Source organism: Amblyomma maculatum, chromosome 11, assembly GCF_055883805.1.
Source record: "Amblyomma maculatum isolate TAMU_Amacu chromosome 11, ASM5588380v1, whole genome shotgun sequence".
Taxonomy (NCBI): Eukaryota; Metazoa; Arthropoda; class Arachnida; order Ixodida; family Ixodidae; genus Amblyomma; species Amblyomma maculatum.
In genome coordinates, this window is record NC_139354.1 from 38,293,776 (window position 1) to 38,310,903 (window position 17,128).

The following is a 17,128-nucleotide window of genomic DNA, read 5'->3' on the forward strand; positions in this document are numbered from 1 at the left end:
CCTCGTTTCACGTGTAAGGTCAATGTGGCGTGAAATTCGCAAGGACTACCGGCGGCGGAGAATGAGGCGTGAAGGATGGTGAGCGAAGTGTTTATGCTTCTGCTCGGCCGCCTCTAGAGCGCGGAAAGATATACAGGGTCTTGAATATTTGGGGGCTGGGATTTAAAAACTTCCTGTGCAAAATCTACTACCCCATTCGAGCTGAAATAACGTTCACAAAGTAGCAAAATATAGTCTACGTTATCTGATAAGTGATTCAACATCGGCACTTGCCTAGATTTCCCGAAATCGAGAAAAAACTGCTCTCGGTAGCGTGCACAATTTTCGCAGAAGAGAGTCGAAAATATATTTTGACATGATACGTCATCTGTCGAGCAGTGAGACAAGCTCCATCCCGGCCGTTGGCGCGCTTACCTCGCTGCCCGACAGATGACGCACCATGTCAAAATAGCTTTTCGAGTCTTTTGCGAAAATCCTGCACGCCTCCGAGAGCAGTTTTTTCTCGATTTCGGAAAATCTAGGCAAGTGCCGATGTTGAATCACTTATCAGATAAAGTAGACTATATTTTGCTACTTTGTGAACGTTATTTCAGCTCGAATGGGGTAGTAGATTTTGCATAGAATTTTTTTAAATCCCAGCTCCCAAATATTCAAGACCTTGTATGTACGACGCGTATCATGTTACGACGACCGGCGTGAAGCTTCCTCGCATGTGGGTATGAAACAGAGAAGTCGCTTAACACGTAAATAACGCCGATCTTGATAATTCACGAGGCGTGGCTTCTCCAACGAGAAACGATAACGACAAACGCAACGACCATTGCATAACAGTGTGCCAGTTTAGCCACTACAAGCGAAGACGCAAAGGGGGGGGGGGGGGGGGGGGAAGAAAGAAAAAAAAACTCTGGATTAGGAAAGATCCCTACTCTTTGCAGAGCAAGGATAAAGGACTATGCCGGAAGACGAGCACACAGCCTCGTTTCCTGGGGGGAAAAGAAGACATCCTGGAGAGAGACAGCTCAGCAAACCGACACGGACACTATCCGCGCCTCCTTCCCTCCCTGCTCCGAAGGAAGCTGTTGACAAAAGACGCAAGACGGGACCCGCAGAGAAGAAAGACGGAGGAAGGTCAGCACCCTTAGCAACCCCCCCACCCCCCTCCATCACTAAACGTACCGTCCCCCCGCGGCGGTGTTGGCGGCTGCTGGTTTCAATTATGTCCCATGCGCCACAATGAACGCCCGCGGCACGTGCCACAGCCACCTGGGAGGACAACAGGAAACACGCTATTTGCGTGTGCACAAACCCCCACTGCCCGCTCAGCTGGCGACCAGCGCGCTCCAACGAACAGCGTCCTTCGCGATGGCGGCAAGCAGACGAAACGATCACCTCGAAGGCCACGAACCACTTTAGTGTTGTGTGCGTAAACTACGTAAACTGCATGCATCGCAAGACTATGATGACCTAATTAATATTTGATAAACTAAGCGATACAGCAGACAAGCATAAAGGCAATTAGCTGAGAAAGAGGGAAGTCGGAGCCGTTCAGCGACGAAGGTTTGCTAAACTCTGCCATCAAATACATGTTACAGAAGACGTGAAATGGGTTGAGACAAAATACGGGTATACCTGTCGGTAGGAACGTCACCGTCGACGAACTAGCGCTTGAATCGGCCATGCACGCTTTAAATACTAAGTTCACGATCAGGTATCACCGAAGGCGAACTCGTAACAGCCGAAAAGGCCGTTACGAGCGATTCCGGAGCGTTTAAAGACTGCTTCCCCGCTAATGTGATTAAACGGTATACGTTACTGCCGTGCAGAAGAAAAAGATGCATCTCGCGACGCCCGCAACACCCCATTCGAACCTACACGAGGCGTCGAAACTAAAACTGTAAAACGCTCATTACCTTGCACCTACGCGGATATGTTAGGATAATCATTAGCAGACAAACTCCATAAACCACACCAGCATTTAACCTTGCATATGGACACGTCGCAGACGAAAGCAAGCGAGCAACGCGGGCGTCGTCTGCACGAGCAGACGAACATACGAACGCACACAAGGTCGCGTGCGCCTTAATGGGATGGAGATGAGGTGTACAAAGGTGTGTGTGTGTGTGGGGGGGGGGGGGGGGGGGGAGGTGAAGCGACTGGCCCAAAACCGACCAACGGACCGCGTCACGTACACAATCTCAGCTGACCGGACGCAGATGCGACAACGGAAGGAGGAGGCATCGGGAAAAGCACCATCCCACCTGGAACCGGGAGGCCAGCAACATTGGCGGGGAACCGCGCGTTGCCGTTCACGCTCCACTATATATGCATGCAGATCACCCCCGCGCCGCGAGCAGAGACCGTTGACGGCCGCGCGCGACTCGGGCGCCACGCCGAAACACGGGGTCACCATGTCTTTGTCGAATAGCCTTGAAGACGCGAAGTGCATGAAACCTGGGCTTACATCGACTGGCGCGGAAACGAGGCACGCGTTTAAAGACGACAACGATGGTGACACCATTGTCACTAAATATGAACTGTATTGTGTTCATGGCAAACTGGTCTAAGTGCGAATAGCTGACGAGATCACGCTAACATCACTGAGGGAACTGGCACGGGCTGCTGGGAAGTGTGCACAATTTACAAGGAGAGAGAAAAAAAAAAAACGTTGGCCTTGAAGTTAGGATGCTCAATCACGTTATCGATGGTTTTCGAATTCGGTATTCGTGTCTTCAAGCAATTTGAAGACAGAAAACCTATGAGAGAAAGTCTTCGCGGGAAAATGCGGTACAGTTCCCATCTGGCGATACAAAGTGCGCTTCTACATTTAAACAGACTTCGCCACAACTGCAACAAAAGCGAGTTCGTCTGAATAACGAATTTTCGTATGTAACGAACACACGGTATCTTACTTAACCGGAGCTCAAGCACGGACACGACATCCACAGTTTTCATTACTGCATCGTCCCAAAGATCGGAACGCAACATAATCGTCTGATAACCATCCGTAGCACATAAGAAGCCGAACGTGACATGACCCACAGAGGTGTACCTTCGTAACGATCGCGTCACGACTGACCCGGCAAAAAGAGCACGATGATGACGGAAAGCCGCTCAATAGTGCCACGGACAAGTCGAACCGTTGTACTACCAAGAAAACGCATTACAACACACCATTGGCCAGCATCTGATAATCCCAGAGCCGTAATCGCGTTGTACAACGTACCAGCCCAAGCAAGAGCACTAATTCTTCCACAATGAAGACCGCTGCTCGGCAAACACCTCGGCAAACATCGTGAAACAAAAGGCCCTACACTTTTATATCGGTCGTAAACGAACAAAAGAGGTTGTATAAGGCTACACGCGTCGTATAGCGCTGCGGTCTCCTCGGCAGCGGGAAAAGTCACGATTTGGCCGTATTCGGAGGAGGCCGGTAGAACAGCGCACGAGAACCTTTGGCCGGCGCCCCGAAACGTGGCCAGCGACGTAAAACTTTTTACGACCCTCTTGGAACAAAAGGTGACGTCTTGATTCATAAACCAACCGAGCTGAGATGAGCAGACGGGTGTGACGTATATATATATACACCTAGAGACGCGGCGCGAGCGGGATTACCGTTGCTTGTCGTGAATCCAACGTTCACGCTCTACCAACATGATAATTGTCGGAAGCAGACGAAAGGGTTAGCGTCATGTGTGCAGACGACGTGACTTTTTTACTAGCAGACAATGCAGTAGTAAGGCAATGCAGCTTGTATAAAAGCTACACGGTGTGCGAGGCACTGCTTATTACCAGCATGCAGTGAACGCATCATCGTCTGCATGAATGCGTACATGTAAACGACAGTAACGCGAACGTGCTTCGTGTCCGCTATAAAGCAAGCATCGCTATCTAAAAGATTACAGGGGAAGACTAACGATAAGTGAATAGTTGAAAGATCGGAGGTCTTACGCGCATAAACAACGCATATAAGAGTCGACTAAAACTCAATACACATTAAACTATTGTAGACCTACAGGAGGCCATTTATAAACGCAAAATGCCGACTCCCGGCGACAGTCATCGCTGAAAATACATAGGCAACCTGCAGTGGCCAGGCGGCGCTAGTGGAGCGCAGCGTTCGGCGCGGCGCCGACTTATCTGAGTAGGCAGGCGCGGTCGGGTTGCGTTCGCGTTGTACGGCTGGAAGCATCTCGGCTCTCAATTTCTGCGGTTTTAGGGCAATCGAATGTCTTCAGAGCTACTTCCGAAAACCAATACTGACGAAAGGACACCGCCTGTTCGAGAATGCTCATGTTTAAAACGTGAACGGTGTCGACGTCACCGCGAAGTGCGCGCCGCTCGCGACGGAACACCCGCGCGCACAACTTTGAATTTCGCTTGAGTAGACGGAATTTTTTTTTAACGAAATTTATTCTCTCAGGGCATCAGTCGGATATGTGATGATGAATTAAGAAATAATTAAATGAATGAAAAATGTTGTAAACGTAGCTTTTCATTTACCTATTGCGTTCACACCTCATACCCAAACATTGAAAGTGCAGAGAGAACCTGAGAAGAGATTGATCGCCGTTTTTTCTTTTTTTGTTCTTGCTGTTTGATTACAGCAGCATAATAATTTCCTCACGATTTTGCTTTACAGTTTAATACCATGACGAACACTTTTGTTCGTGGTGCACTTTTCGACAGTGCCGTGGAAGTTACAGGAGGCATGGTGCGGTACCCGCTACGGATGTGGCGATTGCAAGCACTGTGCGGTTGTAGCGTGCGTCATCAACGAAAACTGTGCGTGCCGGGGACGGGGAGTAGGGGGCCTCCTACACCGTTGGAAAAATAAAGCTCTTAACAACAACTGGCATGCATTTTGTACCTCCGTACCTCAATCTTAGAGAAAGCCGGCGGGTAATGCTGGCACTCAAAGGCGAAGCTTTCGTAGAGGAGGTCGTTAAGAGTTACAATTTTTTTACTGTTGCTACTAATGATGAAATAGTCTATCGTCTGGGACAATAGACTCTTGAGTAGCTTGAGCAGTCGGTGAAAGAAATATTTGGCGCGGAACGATAGAACGAAGTTCCATTCTCAGCGTACACAGTATCACGGGCCTCTACACTCCGCCACTTCGACTTTTTCAGCACCTTAAGAACTAATTTACAGATTAATATGCTTATTGGAATTTGCAATTGGAAGTTTTGAAGATATTTTGGCTTTGTGGTTCCGAATAGACACCGCATTAGAAATCCGGTTCACAGATCCACGAACATTTTTTTTTTTTATTTCGCCTCTGTTGAAATGTGGCTGGAATACGATGCTGCGGCTGCGCGGCTTTGTTGCTTTTCTGGACGTATGCCACTCGATCTTGCACAGCATATACCAGTACACGCCAAATTTTACAGCGCGGAGCGCGTACTGAGTAGTGTGCCCCAAGCAGCGTGCGACTCCCCGAGTCAGAAGTTTATACCGTTTCCTCCGCTCACGGGCAATCGTCTTATTTTAGCTTCTTGGCGTCTGTACACCAATGGCCCCATAACAAAACGAATTTCAGTTACATTACTCTCTCGCAGCCAATATCTCCTTCTCTCATCATTCTCCCCAGGTTCTCCCAGCAAGCGGTACGCTTAGGTTTCCTTCGTGATTGTGGCAGTCTTTATCGCCGCCCTTGCGCTTATTTTTATTCTTGTTCACATCCGTTGTAGTCGAAGCATCGCATGAGACCACTGAAGTCACTAAATGAGTAAATCACACTAACTGGGATAACAAAACGCGAACGCAGAAGGAACACAGCGTCCGCAACATATACGGCGTCAGCTTCTGCGCCGACTCAGTATTAGATCCCGTCGGCCGCCAGGTGGCGCCACATGTCTCAGCAAACTCCATTGCAGGTTGCCTATAGCTGGTGCTCTCCCATCTCTGCATGGTGATGGAACCAGGGAATCCGCTAGTTTCAGCGGGAAAATAGTACAAACTTTATCCAAGAAAGCAAATGATTGAAACTGAAAACAACATCAAAAAAAAAGAAAAAGAACAACTGCGGCGGTTGCACACTTGCTATAGGAAGGGGCAATTAACAAAGGGAGAAAATCCAGGAGTTGAAACTGTGCACAAGCCAACAGCAGCGGCGTAAAAGAGTCGTCTGCCTTTTCCGCCACCGCTCCAGCACGTTTACCGTTTGTGTCGCACACATTTCCAGCTATATACAGGTGTTTCCGCCAAAAACAGAGGGAAAGACACTGCTACCCACAGATCTCGTCACTGCTAGCCGTCAAATAAATGAAAAAGAAAAAAAAAGCTAGGAAACTGCTTTTTTTCAACCGCAGCCTCAAAACGAACAGCGCGAAAAGCAGACGATACATCGACAAAACAAGTGCGCGTGGGGGGCCGGTGATGCACCTGCCGATGAGTCCGTCCGACCCATCCGAGCAACGGGCGCAGAGAAAGTCTGTTCGTTTTATTTTTCGAACAGCGGGACCCTAGCAATGCAGCGCCAGCTGCGCTCGGCAATCGAGATAAACAATGGTTCCCGTACGCAAGTAGGTGAAAGGAGAAAAAAAAAAAAAAGGTACTACGAACGGGGCGAGAGGAAGAAACTGCGATGCGAGCATGCAGGCGCAAGCTTAAAGACAGCAGGTGCACTCAAAGTTCTTCACCGGCTTTTCTCGCCTGCTAGCGTTAACCGTCACGGAGGAGGCTGCGGCAGAAGCAGACGGCAGTCGTTTGTATTCGGATTGAGAAATGGATTGTCTCGGCTACGGACGCGCGCGATGCGGCGGGAACGAAAACAAAGATGCAAAGGGCGGCTTGACCACGCGCAGTGCTTACAAGTAGCATTCGAAGCATGCAACCAGGACGAAAGCGCGATGACAAGGTAGCACGTTGTGTGCAATATCTCAATCGCATGCGGGCGTGCTGCCGACACGAGGGTAAACAGAACGAGGCCAAACACAATGGTTTCGGAAGAGCGGCTTCGACAGGTGCCGCTGCGCGCAACGCCCCGGTTCACGCAAGCCGAGCAGGCGTGATTTGCGTTCGCATCTCGGGTCTCCTGGCGATGGGAAAAAAAACGGAAAAGGCGATGACGCCGGCACCGCAACGCCTGACGTGCCACCGTGGGATAGAGAGGATGATGGAGATGTTTCGTTTGTATCGGAGATTCAAATGGAATAACGGACACTGCGTAGTGCGGAACCGTGCATACTAAATATACACGTGTGATGGAAAAGCTGTTTTTCTTATTTTTGCTCTCTTCGTCATAGCTGATGCCAGCAAAAAAAAAAAAAAGTAAAACGAAGCTATGGGTTTGTGAGAGCTTTATGCCGCGCCTCATATGCGACAAAAATGCGGTGGGACTCTAAAGAGATACACGGCAGTCATCACTCATCAGTTACATGACACGCACTGCACGCACACGCGTGCGTGCGTACACACACACACACGCGCGCGCGCGCGAACGGCTAGCCGCATTGTTATACATCCATGAAACCACTTTCCTAAATAAATTACCCGCCTAATGAACGTCATTCGACATGTTTAGTGTTTCTAAACGTTTTTTTTGTTTTTTTTTTTTTTTTTACTTTTACTGTGAAACGCGAGCTGTGGTAGGCGCGATGCCACACTATCGCTATCCCTACTTCTGTCAAGGCAATGGAGCGAGGTATGGAAGAATTCTTTATTATTATTTTCGTTCACCTTCCTCTATCTCTAACAGCCTGCACTTGAGTGTTTTGATCCCGATCGCCGGCCGAGGCGTTGTAGCAAGTGATACGGGTATCGAAGGGGTACAGTGGAAAGAACCCTTCAAGATTAGCACAAAGTAAACACCGCAGACGAAACTCGTGAACGCAACAAAAGGCGAAAACATTGCGACAGTTCCGGCAATCGCCAAGCGTCGCAGACGACGTGCGCGGGCAAGTCCGAAGCAGACGATACGGAAATTCCGGGCGCAGACGACCTTGTAAGGAGAAAGGCTTCGGGACATCACCCTCTGACGTCACTGCTCTCTTTCTTTTCCCTGGAAACCAGACATGCAATAAGCATCCGTAATGGGTATGGAACGGATGTTCCACCCTCGCAGGATGAGACGCGAGATGAGTCACCTCGCTTCCTGCAATGAAGGTTCGGTTCTGACTCGCTGTGTTACACTGTGAAAGCACCTGAAACACAAAAAGAGGCAGACGCACACCTCTGATTTATTGTTACATTTAGTTCTCTACTTAGCGGGTTTTCTTCACATAAGGCACTGCGCCGTAGCAGAAAGCATAGAGGTAATAATTTCGACCCGCGAAATTATATGCACATGGGTTGATTTAGATTTCGCCGCCAACGAATTGCGACCACCGAGTCGAACCCGTGACCTCGCGCTCGGTAGCAGTCCTGCGAATAATTTTTTTCTTTTTCTGGTCTCTTTCCAGTTCAATTATTACCCGCAGTTACCTGATTCGCGAACAAACGCGCAATTTACGTCGAAGTTTGCAATAAACGCACGAGGCATACGGGATGCGGGTGTGCAGAAAAAAAAAATGCATAGGAAAAAAAGTATAGTAGCAATCATGCGTGTGTAGTTCCATTATCGGCTGGAATCAAAAACGAGGCGACTGGGTCGCGAGGCTGCGCAGCAGTAGCTTAATTCGTTCCTGAGCACTCTTTGTCCCGTAAATATTTGCAGCCGGCTGCATACACGGGTTTCCAAGCTTCAGAATCCCCGGTAATAGGTCCCTTTTCTCGGCCGAACAAGCCGCGTGCTCGGCATGAAATTCTCAACAGCAAATCCGGACAAAAGGTGCACACTTTTTAGAGTGAGCCCGGAGCCCTCGGCTGCATCCAAGGGTAGTGGTAGCAGCTGTCATCTCAGTTGAACAGAGGCAGTGGGAAAGAGAAGCAAGAAGTCCGCCTCTCCTCAATTACACGTTTTGAACTACGCCAGCGAAGTTCAACGGAAATGATATTGCGAAGAAAATGCGATTCCTGACGATATCTGGAAATAGTAACGCTTTCCGCCATACCTTCCTGTTGTCTTCTATATGCTTATACTCTACAGACGGATATACAGTGGACAAAAATGGCGGCGCATACCTCTCAAAGGAGGCTTTCAGCCAACAGCGCCGACCAATTTTCACGACGCCGCGGTTAACGCGATAAAGCCTCGGTGAACTCGTTTTTGTCCGCCGCACCCTGCTGAATCATAGCAGGTCTACGAGAGCGATTACCCACGAAGTCACGAGGATAACCTTTGAAGGGAAAACGCCGCCTTTCCTTCGAGTTGTATCCTACCAGCCTTCCTTTTTAACTTCGCCAACAAGCAGTGTCCAAGGACTTTCCGCGACCGGCCGAGACAGTTAATTATCCTTCCTTTCGATGCTTATCTCATCCACATTTAATTAACCACCGCTAACACAACTTCATCACCGAGCGGAAAAACGGGGTATCGCCTAAAGTGCTTCTTGCGTTCTAGGAACGAGGAAGAGGGCATACCTTAAATTGTTGCACGAGAGAAATTAGTTGTACGACCACTCCAGAATGGCGGCAAATTCAAAAGAAAGCGCGATGTCCGAATTTCTGAAGCCCTCCACTTGCCGGAGACGTGCCATTGTTCACGTACACCGGTTTACCGGAAGTGCGCGATGCGTGTTCAGGAAGGGTCCCAAGCTAAATCCTTACAAACCCTCCAGGCAACGATATCTGCAGTAATCTATCAGGCGGCATTTTCGCCTTTTCACGGGCGAATGAATGTGCTTGAGTCGGCACGCAGCAAACGATGCGAACGCAGCTGACTACCTCGGGCCCGTGCTCAGACGACCTGTTTTCCAAATGGGACAAAAGAGCAAATTTTAGCGCGAGCGACTGATGTGCGCCGACCGCGCGGCTAATTTCCCCCACCGAATCACTGTCGGCTCCTTTGAGAAGCAAGGATGGTCCTCCAACTACAAAGCGTCTTCGCCAAACGCGTAGCATCCTTTGTTCCCAGGCACCCTCTTTTCCCCTCATTTCCGCTGATGTCAACAAAGTATTGAGCACTTCCCTTTCCCGAATCTTTTTTTCCTCCACGAGGCAGTTACCTCCTGTCACCGGCATTATTATAACTACGCCTGAAGGACAGGAGAGGACAGCATTCCGAGACTGGTCGGGGCAGGGTACGGGCACTGAGATTTCCTGCTGAGCAGCATTCGCGGAATTTTGCTCGTCCCAGGCAAAAGGCAGCAGGCATGGCAATGCAAAGGGTCGCCCCCACTCGTTCGCAACAGATCCGACGAAGCCCTTCAGCGACGTCTCTGGACCCGCAGACGACATTCCGCGTGCAACAGCCACGGCTGTCTTCGAAGCCTGCTCTCTGGTCAGTGGTGGTGGTGTGGTGGTGAAAACCTTTTTTCAGCTACGAGTGCAAGAGCTACGGCTAAGTGTTTGTTAATAATCTTCTACGTCTGCCCAAACGCCGGTCTGTGTCGGGCTGCTGGTGCGCAGCAGACGAAGCATTCGCAGACGACCACGTGCGATCGAAGCCAGTGCAGGGATGTGTCAGAAATAGTCTGCTCCAACGCGCTCTGTGCGACGTGTGTACGTGTCTCTATACCGGCCGGTAGAAATTCTGTGGTCGAAGAAGAAGCCCGTGAAAGTGTTTTAGTTGTTACCGATTTGAGTGGCCGAGAAAAAGAGCGCCGAATTCGCCACGACCTTCGCAGGCGACTACAGGAGCCATCGCCACTGTGACGATCAGCCTCCTTGGCTGTGGTACCACAAGCACAAGGCTAGGCCTAGCGTGCAGTGTTCGTTACGGGTCACACTACCGGATAGCTTATCGACGAACATGAGGTGAGTGCAGACTCCACTTTTGTTCTTATGCGCGACCTCTTATGCGGACTGAAATAACGCATGGCACTTGAACGGGGATCGCTGGAGTGCTTTCTCTTCCTCCGATATCGCTGCGCGTCGCTCTTGTAAAGTCACACGAGGCGCGATATCCAGAAACAAAGGACGCAATTGACGTGGCAGTAAAGACAATGCTCGAGTGTGGCACGCAACGCGTATAACGGTCAAAACGAGCTTTCACACTAACCCAGAGTTCAAAGATAAGTTCAAATCGAAAAGATCGCGGCTTCGTGCAATATCGGACGGACACGGCTGCGTAATAAAGTGCCAGACAATGACCCAGTGTAAACGACTGAAATTTCCTTATTTGCACGCGGTATCTGTCGGAAAGCAGTTACAAGCACGTCTCGCACAGGGTCACTTATATCGCAAGGTCTCGTGCTTTGCTTGCGTGAAATCGCGCTCAGGGATCGCTTTCGTACGCTGTAGAGCTGTGTTAGACGCCAAAAAAAAGAAAAAAAAAAAGTCGGGGTGTGATATATCTCGCAAGGGGCATCACGCTGCACATTCAGTAAAGGTGCAGCATCTGTTTAGAGCTAACCTTTGTGCAGCCGGTCTATTTAGATTTTTTTTTTTTTTACGCCAGTTTATCAGGTTCTTCCTTTTAAACGGAACATATGTCGTTATCGAATGCAGCAAAACGCAATAAACGTCGTCGCCACACCAGGCACAATACCGGCGGGATAGTTAAGCCCAAATGCATGCTCAGTTATACCAGACGAGTGATATTCTGCGGCGACCTCTAATAAATATGCAAGGTGCATATGCCATATAGATAGGAGGCTATGGATATAGACGCTGGCTGTGAAAGGAGCCCCCACGTTATCTAGCAAACTGGTCCAACATTCTTTTTTTTTTTAAGTAGTTTAGCACGCGTTTCTGTGTTTTGCATGTACTCAGATCATAAGTCGGTCAATTAGATTATCAGTGACTCAGTAATTGAACGCCCGAGCACCGACACAATACTGTTCCCCTGAAACCATTTTGGAAGGTTAGCTCATGATAGCAAAGGACTCGAGGCTCGGGGATTTCTTCTGTGCATAGTACGAGGCACGAAAAGCGCAGATCTCGAAGAACGCACCCTAATACTGAGAGCGAGAAATACTTTATTCGGCAGCGTCCATTCTGTCTTCGTGCAGCCAGCAGAATTTCCAGATGGAAATCCTCCCAACAGTCGGCTATTCATATAGATTCACAGAAGGCCACGTGACATTTTCCCAGGAGAAAGCTTCATTCAATGACCGATTTTTCGTACTTTCAGGGTAGACTTTCCGCAGATAAGCACCCTAACGGTCCGTGCTGCATATGCACCATAATATGTTAGCCAGAAATTGGACAGCAAATCGAATGCAAGCAGGGAACGTATCAGCAATATGTTTGAGGTAGCCGTCATGCGTGTGAACTGTATACATCACCCAGCTTTCGAATGCGTAGAAATGGTGGCGTTTCATGGCTAGGCGCACTGAAAACTAAAAGCAGTCCCCATTAATAAAGCGTGCGAAAACTCAAGGAACAGTAGGAAGGTTCGCTAGTGTTCGGTGCTTGGCAGCACTGTAGACATTTGCGTCGACAGTTGCTTTATCATTATTTCATACCTGGCGCAATCATTCATAGCTGTCGCTACTAGCTGCATCGAGACGTGCGGATTAGGTCGTATCTTCCTTTGGACTTCAGAGAGAGAGAAGGAAAGGGAAGGCACATGCAGGATTTTAGCTAACCCATAGGGCCCACAAAAGGAACTAATCTAAAGCTCGAGGTTCTATCGGTACTTCTGGCAAGTACTTCACCCGGATGTGGCCAAAACGAGCAAGCAGAATCGGAGCTTAGAAAAAGATCGACTCTTACCGCCCTAAGCAGACAATCGCAGAATACTGGAAGAATTTAGCTCTCGAAATTTTGCCCGCAGAACAGACACTGCCAACTTTATTACATTTCCATTTTCCCTCAAAGGTTTGTGGTTCGTGCGACCGCAAACAAGAACTAGTAGTGAATCTCATGTTAATGACGATCAGACATGACAGTAATTGAATTACAGTATTGAAATTCCTGTAATTTAATTACATGTTTGGTAATTTGTAATCTAATTAATTACGTTTTTCGTTTGGTAATTTAGTAATGTAATGAATTACTTTTGGTAGTAATTTCGCAGCAAAAGTAATTAATTCCTTTCGAAATTACTTTTACTGAAGTGCGTCCGGTCTGTTCCGGTTTTTGCTCTGGTCCTGTTTTTGTAATGGCAAGTGCTATAGGAAAGAAGGAAGGAATAAATCTCTGGGACGGAATTTCGTGGAAAGACGAAAGAATGTGTGTGCTTCGCGTCTGGAGAACAAGTTGTTTTTTTTACTTAGTAGGTTTACTTAGCTTTTGCATGGATGGAAACTAGAAAGTAACTTTGAAATAATTGAATTACTCAGTAATTGTAATGTAATTTCATTTCTTTTTGGGAGAAGTAATGAGTAACGTAATTTAATTGCTTTTCCGCAATTTTCAGCAAAATAATTAGTAATGTAATTTAATTCCTTTTCAAAAGTAATTTTGCTATGTATGATGGCGACTATAAGAAACGATACCTGCCATACGTTTCAAAGATATCACTCCACGTATTTAAACCAATTTAGCTCGGAGAGGTGTTCGCATTCTTCATATGTGTTTCTGTATTCTAGTTGTTGATTCGAGGCGGAATTTATTTTGTAACAGTACACCTGCACCGCCTAAAGGCATTATTGTAGGAGGTGGGTGAAAGAACGCATATTTTATGCATAGGCCGACGTAAGGTAAGGAAGTGAAGAAAATATAATGGAAATCGAAAAATTGAGTGGAACTAACAAGAACATGCCGCGAAGGCCAGAAAAAACGAGCACAAACAACGTTTCACCTGTTTGCGCCTAGTATTTAAAAACAAAAAACAATTATATATGCACAAATAACTGTTTTGCGCCAGCTCAGTCCTAATCAAAAAAGACGTTATGGGGACGACAAAATGAACAGCTTGCCTCGCGAACGTGCGCCACAGCAATCGCATTTTCCTACCGACAAGGCGAATGCGCAAACAACGTGACGCAGGTGATCGTGTTCCCAAAGGGCGCTTTTCAGATCGAGATAAGGTTGTGCGGGCGCCCAGGAATTCAAAGCATCCGTCTGCTGACATCCCCTTGCAACATGCAACCGCGGGATCAAGCCCACTTGCGCGACCCGCGCCAGTCAAGCATTCTTTAGCGCAAGGCAGCGAAGCGCTCTACCATAAATTAAGAACCAACGGCTTAGTTAACCATATCAATTAAACTTAGCACCGCGTATTTCGAGCTTGCTCACCGCATGAATTGAACTTCAGAGGAGGCGTTCAAATTTCCCGCGTTCGAACTGTGGCTACCGTACCGCACGGCTCACACCAGACAAGTACAAACAAGCCCACTTCAACGATTTCGCAACCTCGTATTCAAACGGGATTACACAATATTTTTCGCAGAAAAGTACCAACCAGACGCTTCGTCGCCAAATGAAGCGCACCGCTTAACTTAGTCGTATCCACATAGCCGGTACGCAACCCTGGAATTAACAAGCCGGTTTCGTTCACATGTTTAGACAAGTCAATCCTTTCGAAAAGACGCCGCCGCCGCTAGACTAGCTAGACATGCGCCAGAAGAGAAGTTGAAAAAAAAAAAAAAAAAGAAGCAAACTCAGCAAAAGAGAGGGAGAAAAACATGAGAGGGGAAAGCAGCCCTTTCAGCAGAAATTCCCGTGGAGGCAGTCGACCGTCTCGAACGGCACACTTTCTTGTCTCGCGGCCTCTCTCCCCGCGACGGGTGCCTTGGCAACACGCTTGAAAACGAACATGGCGGCGCCGAGCGCAGAAACGATACGGAGGCGTTTTGCTTGAACGGCCGTCGCCAGTCGCAAACAGGTGTCTGGAGAAAGTCGGCACCGCGAGCGCTCTGTCGCAGCAACCTGCTGCCTCTGCAGAAACTGCACTGGCGGTCGTGCTACGTGAAGCGTCAGCACGATGCGATGAACGACGTGCAACGTGGCGCGGGCGTGCGCGGTTTTCTTCTGCACTAAAGAAGCACGTACTGCAGACATCGACACTGCAGGAAGGTGCAACAAGAACCTTTTCCGATGCTAATCTGAATGACACGAAATGCCAACCGGGCATGAAAACGATTTCACGGAGTGAGTAGTGGATTGGATTATATTCAAACATGCGCAGCTTCAAGTAAAATGTGGGCTGGCACACGCAACGAGAGAAGCGACCGTTGATGACAAATATGCCGCTGGCATCGAAAAAAAAAAAACGCAGCAAGCGCACTGCCCCGAACAAGTAAAAAAAAGCAAACGGGGGCGAGGATGGCTATATTGGGAACACCCCTGATCATGATTTTTTTTTTTTTTAATCCATGCTCCGCGCTATATTTAGAAAAATCAAATCGGCCGCGTGGGAATTCCTGTGGATCGTCTGCCAAAGCATTCGGCTGTGATGAAGCACGGGGATCCAATGACAGACGACGTTTCTCCGCAAGAAGCTGTTCCCCTTGTGCCAAACTGCAGGATGCTCGCTCATGAGCAGGGGGGGGGGGGGGGGGGGGGGTCAGAGGACCTCAGCCAACGCCCCCTTTTAGTCACCACTGCAGTAAACACGCTTGCGGTCGCAAATAAACATTCTCGTCATTAAACCCAGGCGTAGCCGGCACTGCTGTGGCAAGTCCCACGGAACCAACAGAAATTCGCCGGTGATCGCTGACAATTCGATGCGAGGCGAACGCGTCGCCCAGGCCGCCGCATTTGACAGATGATTCTGCCGTTACACTCACCTGAGCATACTGTAGCACTTTCGCACCCGTTTCGCCGGCGGTTCTGGCGGAGGCGTTTGCATCGGGGAGAAGGGGTTGACGTTGACGACTGCAGCTTGCAAGGGTCGCACCTCCAGCAATCGCTGTCGGCTCACGTGCTGGGTGCTGGGCGCCTCGGCACGCTGCAGCAGCGTCTTGGGCGTCTGCGGCGACCCAAACAGCCGCAGAGCCCTGATCCGCTTGTACGGCGGCGTGTCTTGTCGCGGCACCGGCATCACCTTCTGCACAGGAACGGACGGCGATCGCTCCAGCGAGCGCACCACGCCGGAGTCCGTGGAGCTGTTCAGGTCGCTCGAAGACGAAGGCGGCGACGAGTCCAGACGTTCCAACTCGGCGGCCGTATCGCGGAACAGCGTCTTCGGGGAAAGCTGGGTCGAGGACTCAGCGGTTTCTTCTTCCTGCCCAACGTCCATCATAATCGTCGATCGAACGGCTGGCGAGTGACGGCGCGGAGCGCACGGCGTCAGCGGTCTATCTCGAACAGCAGGCATCGATTCGAATGAAGCGTTGAGCTCTGCGGCCACGGCCGCCGGTGCCCTGGAGAAAAAGTCGTTCTCCCGCCGAAACTCGGATCACGGGTGACGTCAACCCACGTGATTATTTGGGCTCGGCCAATCGCACGTCGCATGCGCACCGATGCCGGTTCCGGTTTGGCTCCGGGCAAATGCTGGAGCGCGTCGTTGGATGCGTCATGCTTCCAATGCTTGACGTCACATCCCTCGCGCCTGATTCGAAAAAGTGTTCGTCTGCACGCGCGCCGGGGTGACTACAACGGCCGTTTCGGAGCGCCGCTGTTTTTCTTTCTCCTCGCTGCGCGCCTTTCGCGCTGCCATCTCATTATTTGGCAGGAGTGGGGCACCCCCTTGTTTCATTCAATTTACCATTCATCCTTGCGGCAATGGGGTCAATTGGCGTCTAATATCCCGTTAAGCTATATGGCTGGCGTCAAGCTGGTGCGGTGTCCTGTCGCATGTTTCTCACAGGAAATTGGCAGTTGTTGCCCCTACTGTAATTAAAAACATGTTGTCCGAGCTTGCGCCGCACCGGCTCTCCGCTGATGTCACCCTTCTACATTTGACACTTATGACCTAAATTTATGCTTGCTTTATTATTATTATTTTTTTCAGCCGATCGTCACTAATACCGCGCAGTTCAACGGGCGCCCAGCTATTTCAATAAATATATTCCTGAAATGCGTTCGTCATCATTCTGTACTTTTCGTATAATAGGTCACGGTGCACAGGTATTGCCTTCACCGCCTTTGCACCTTGGATGGCATAAATGATGCCGAAAGTGTGCTATTTCTCTTCTATTTTTACATGCAACTCTTCGCAAGTTCCCTGTTATCAACGCAACATGTAACTACACCTCACTAGTCATGTCAGTCTGTCCATCTCTTGCAGTTTTAGCGCGCTGTTTTCTAGGAGAAA

The 17,128-nt window shown here is 49.2% G+C and overlaps 1 protein-coding gene across 1 annotated transcript in view; it reads right to left on the reverse strand.

The window, feature by feature from the left end:
* LOC146173543 (wee1-like protein kinase 2) overlaps window positions 1–16,261 on the reverse strand; it is a 30,317-nt gene extending 14,056 nt beyond the window's left edge. The window contains exon 1 of the mRNA XM_084584928.1: window positions 15,660–16,261. Coding sequence (XP_084441054.1) covers window positions 15,660–16,189 — 530 coding nt within the window. The 5' untranslated portion in view covers window positions 16,190–16,261. The remainder of the gene's footprint in view (window positions 1–15,659) is intronic.
* Between the last annotated feature and the right edge of the window lie 867 nt (window positions 16,262–17,128).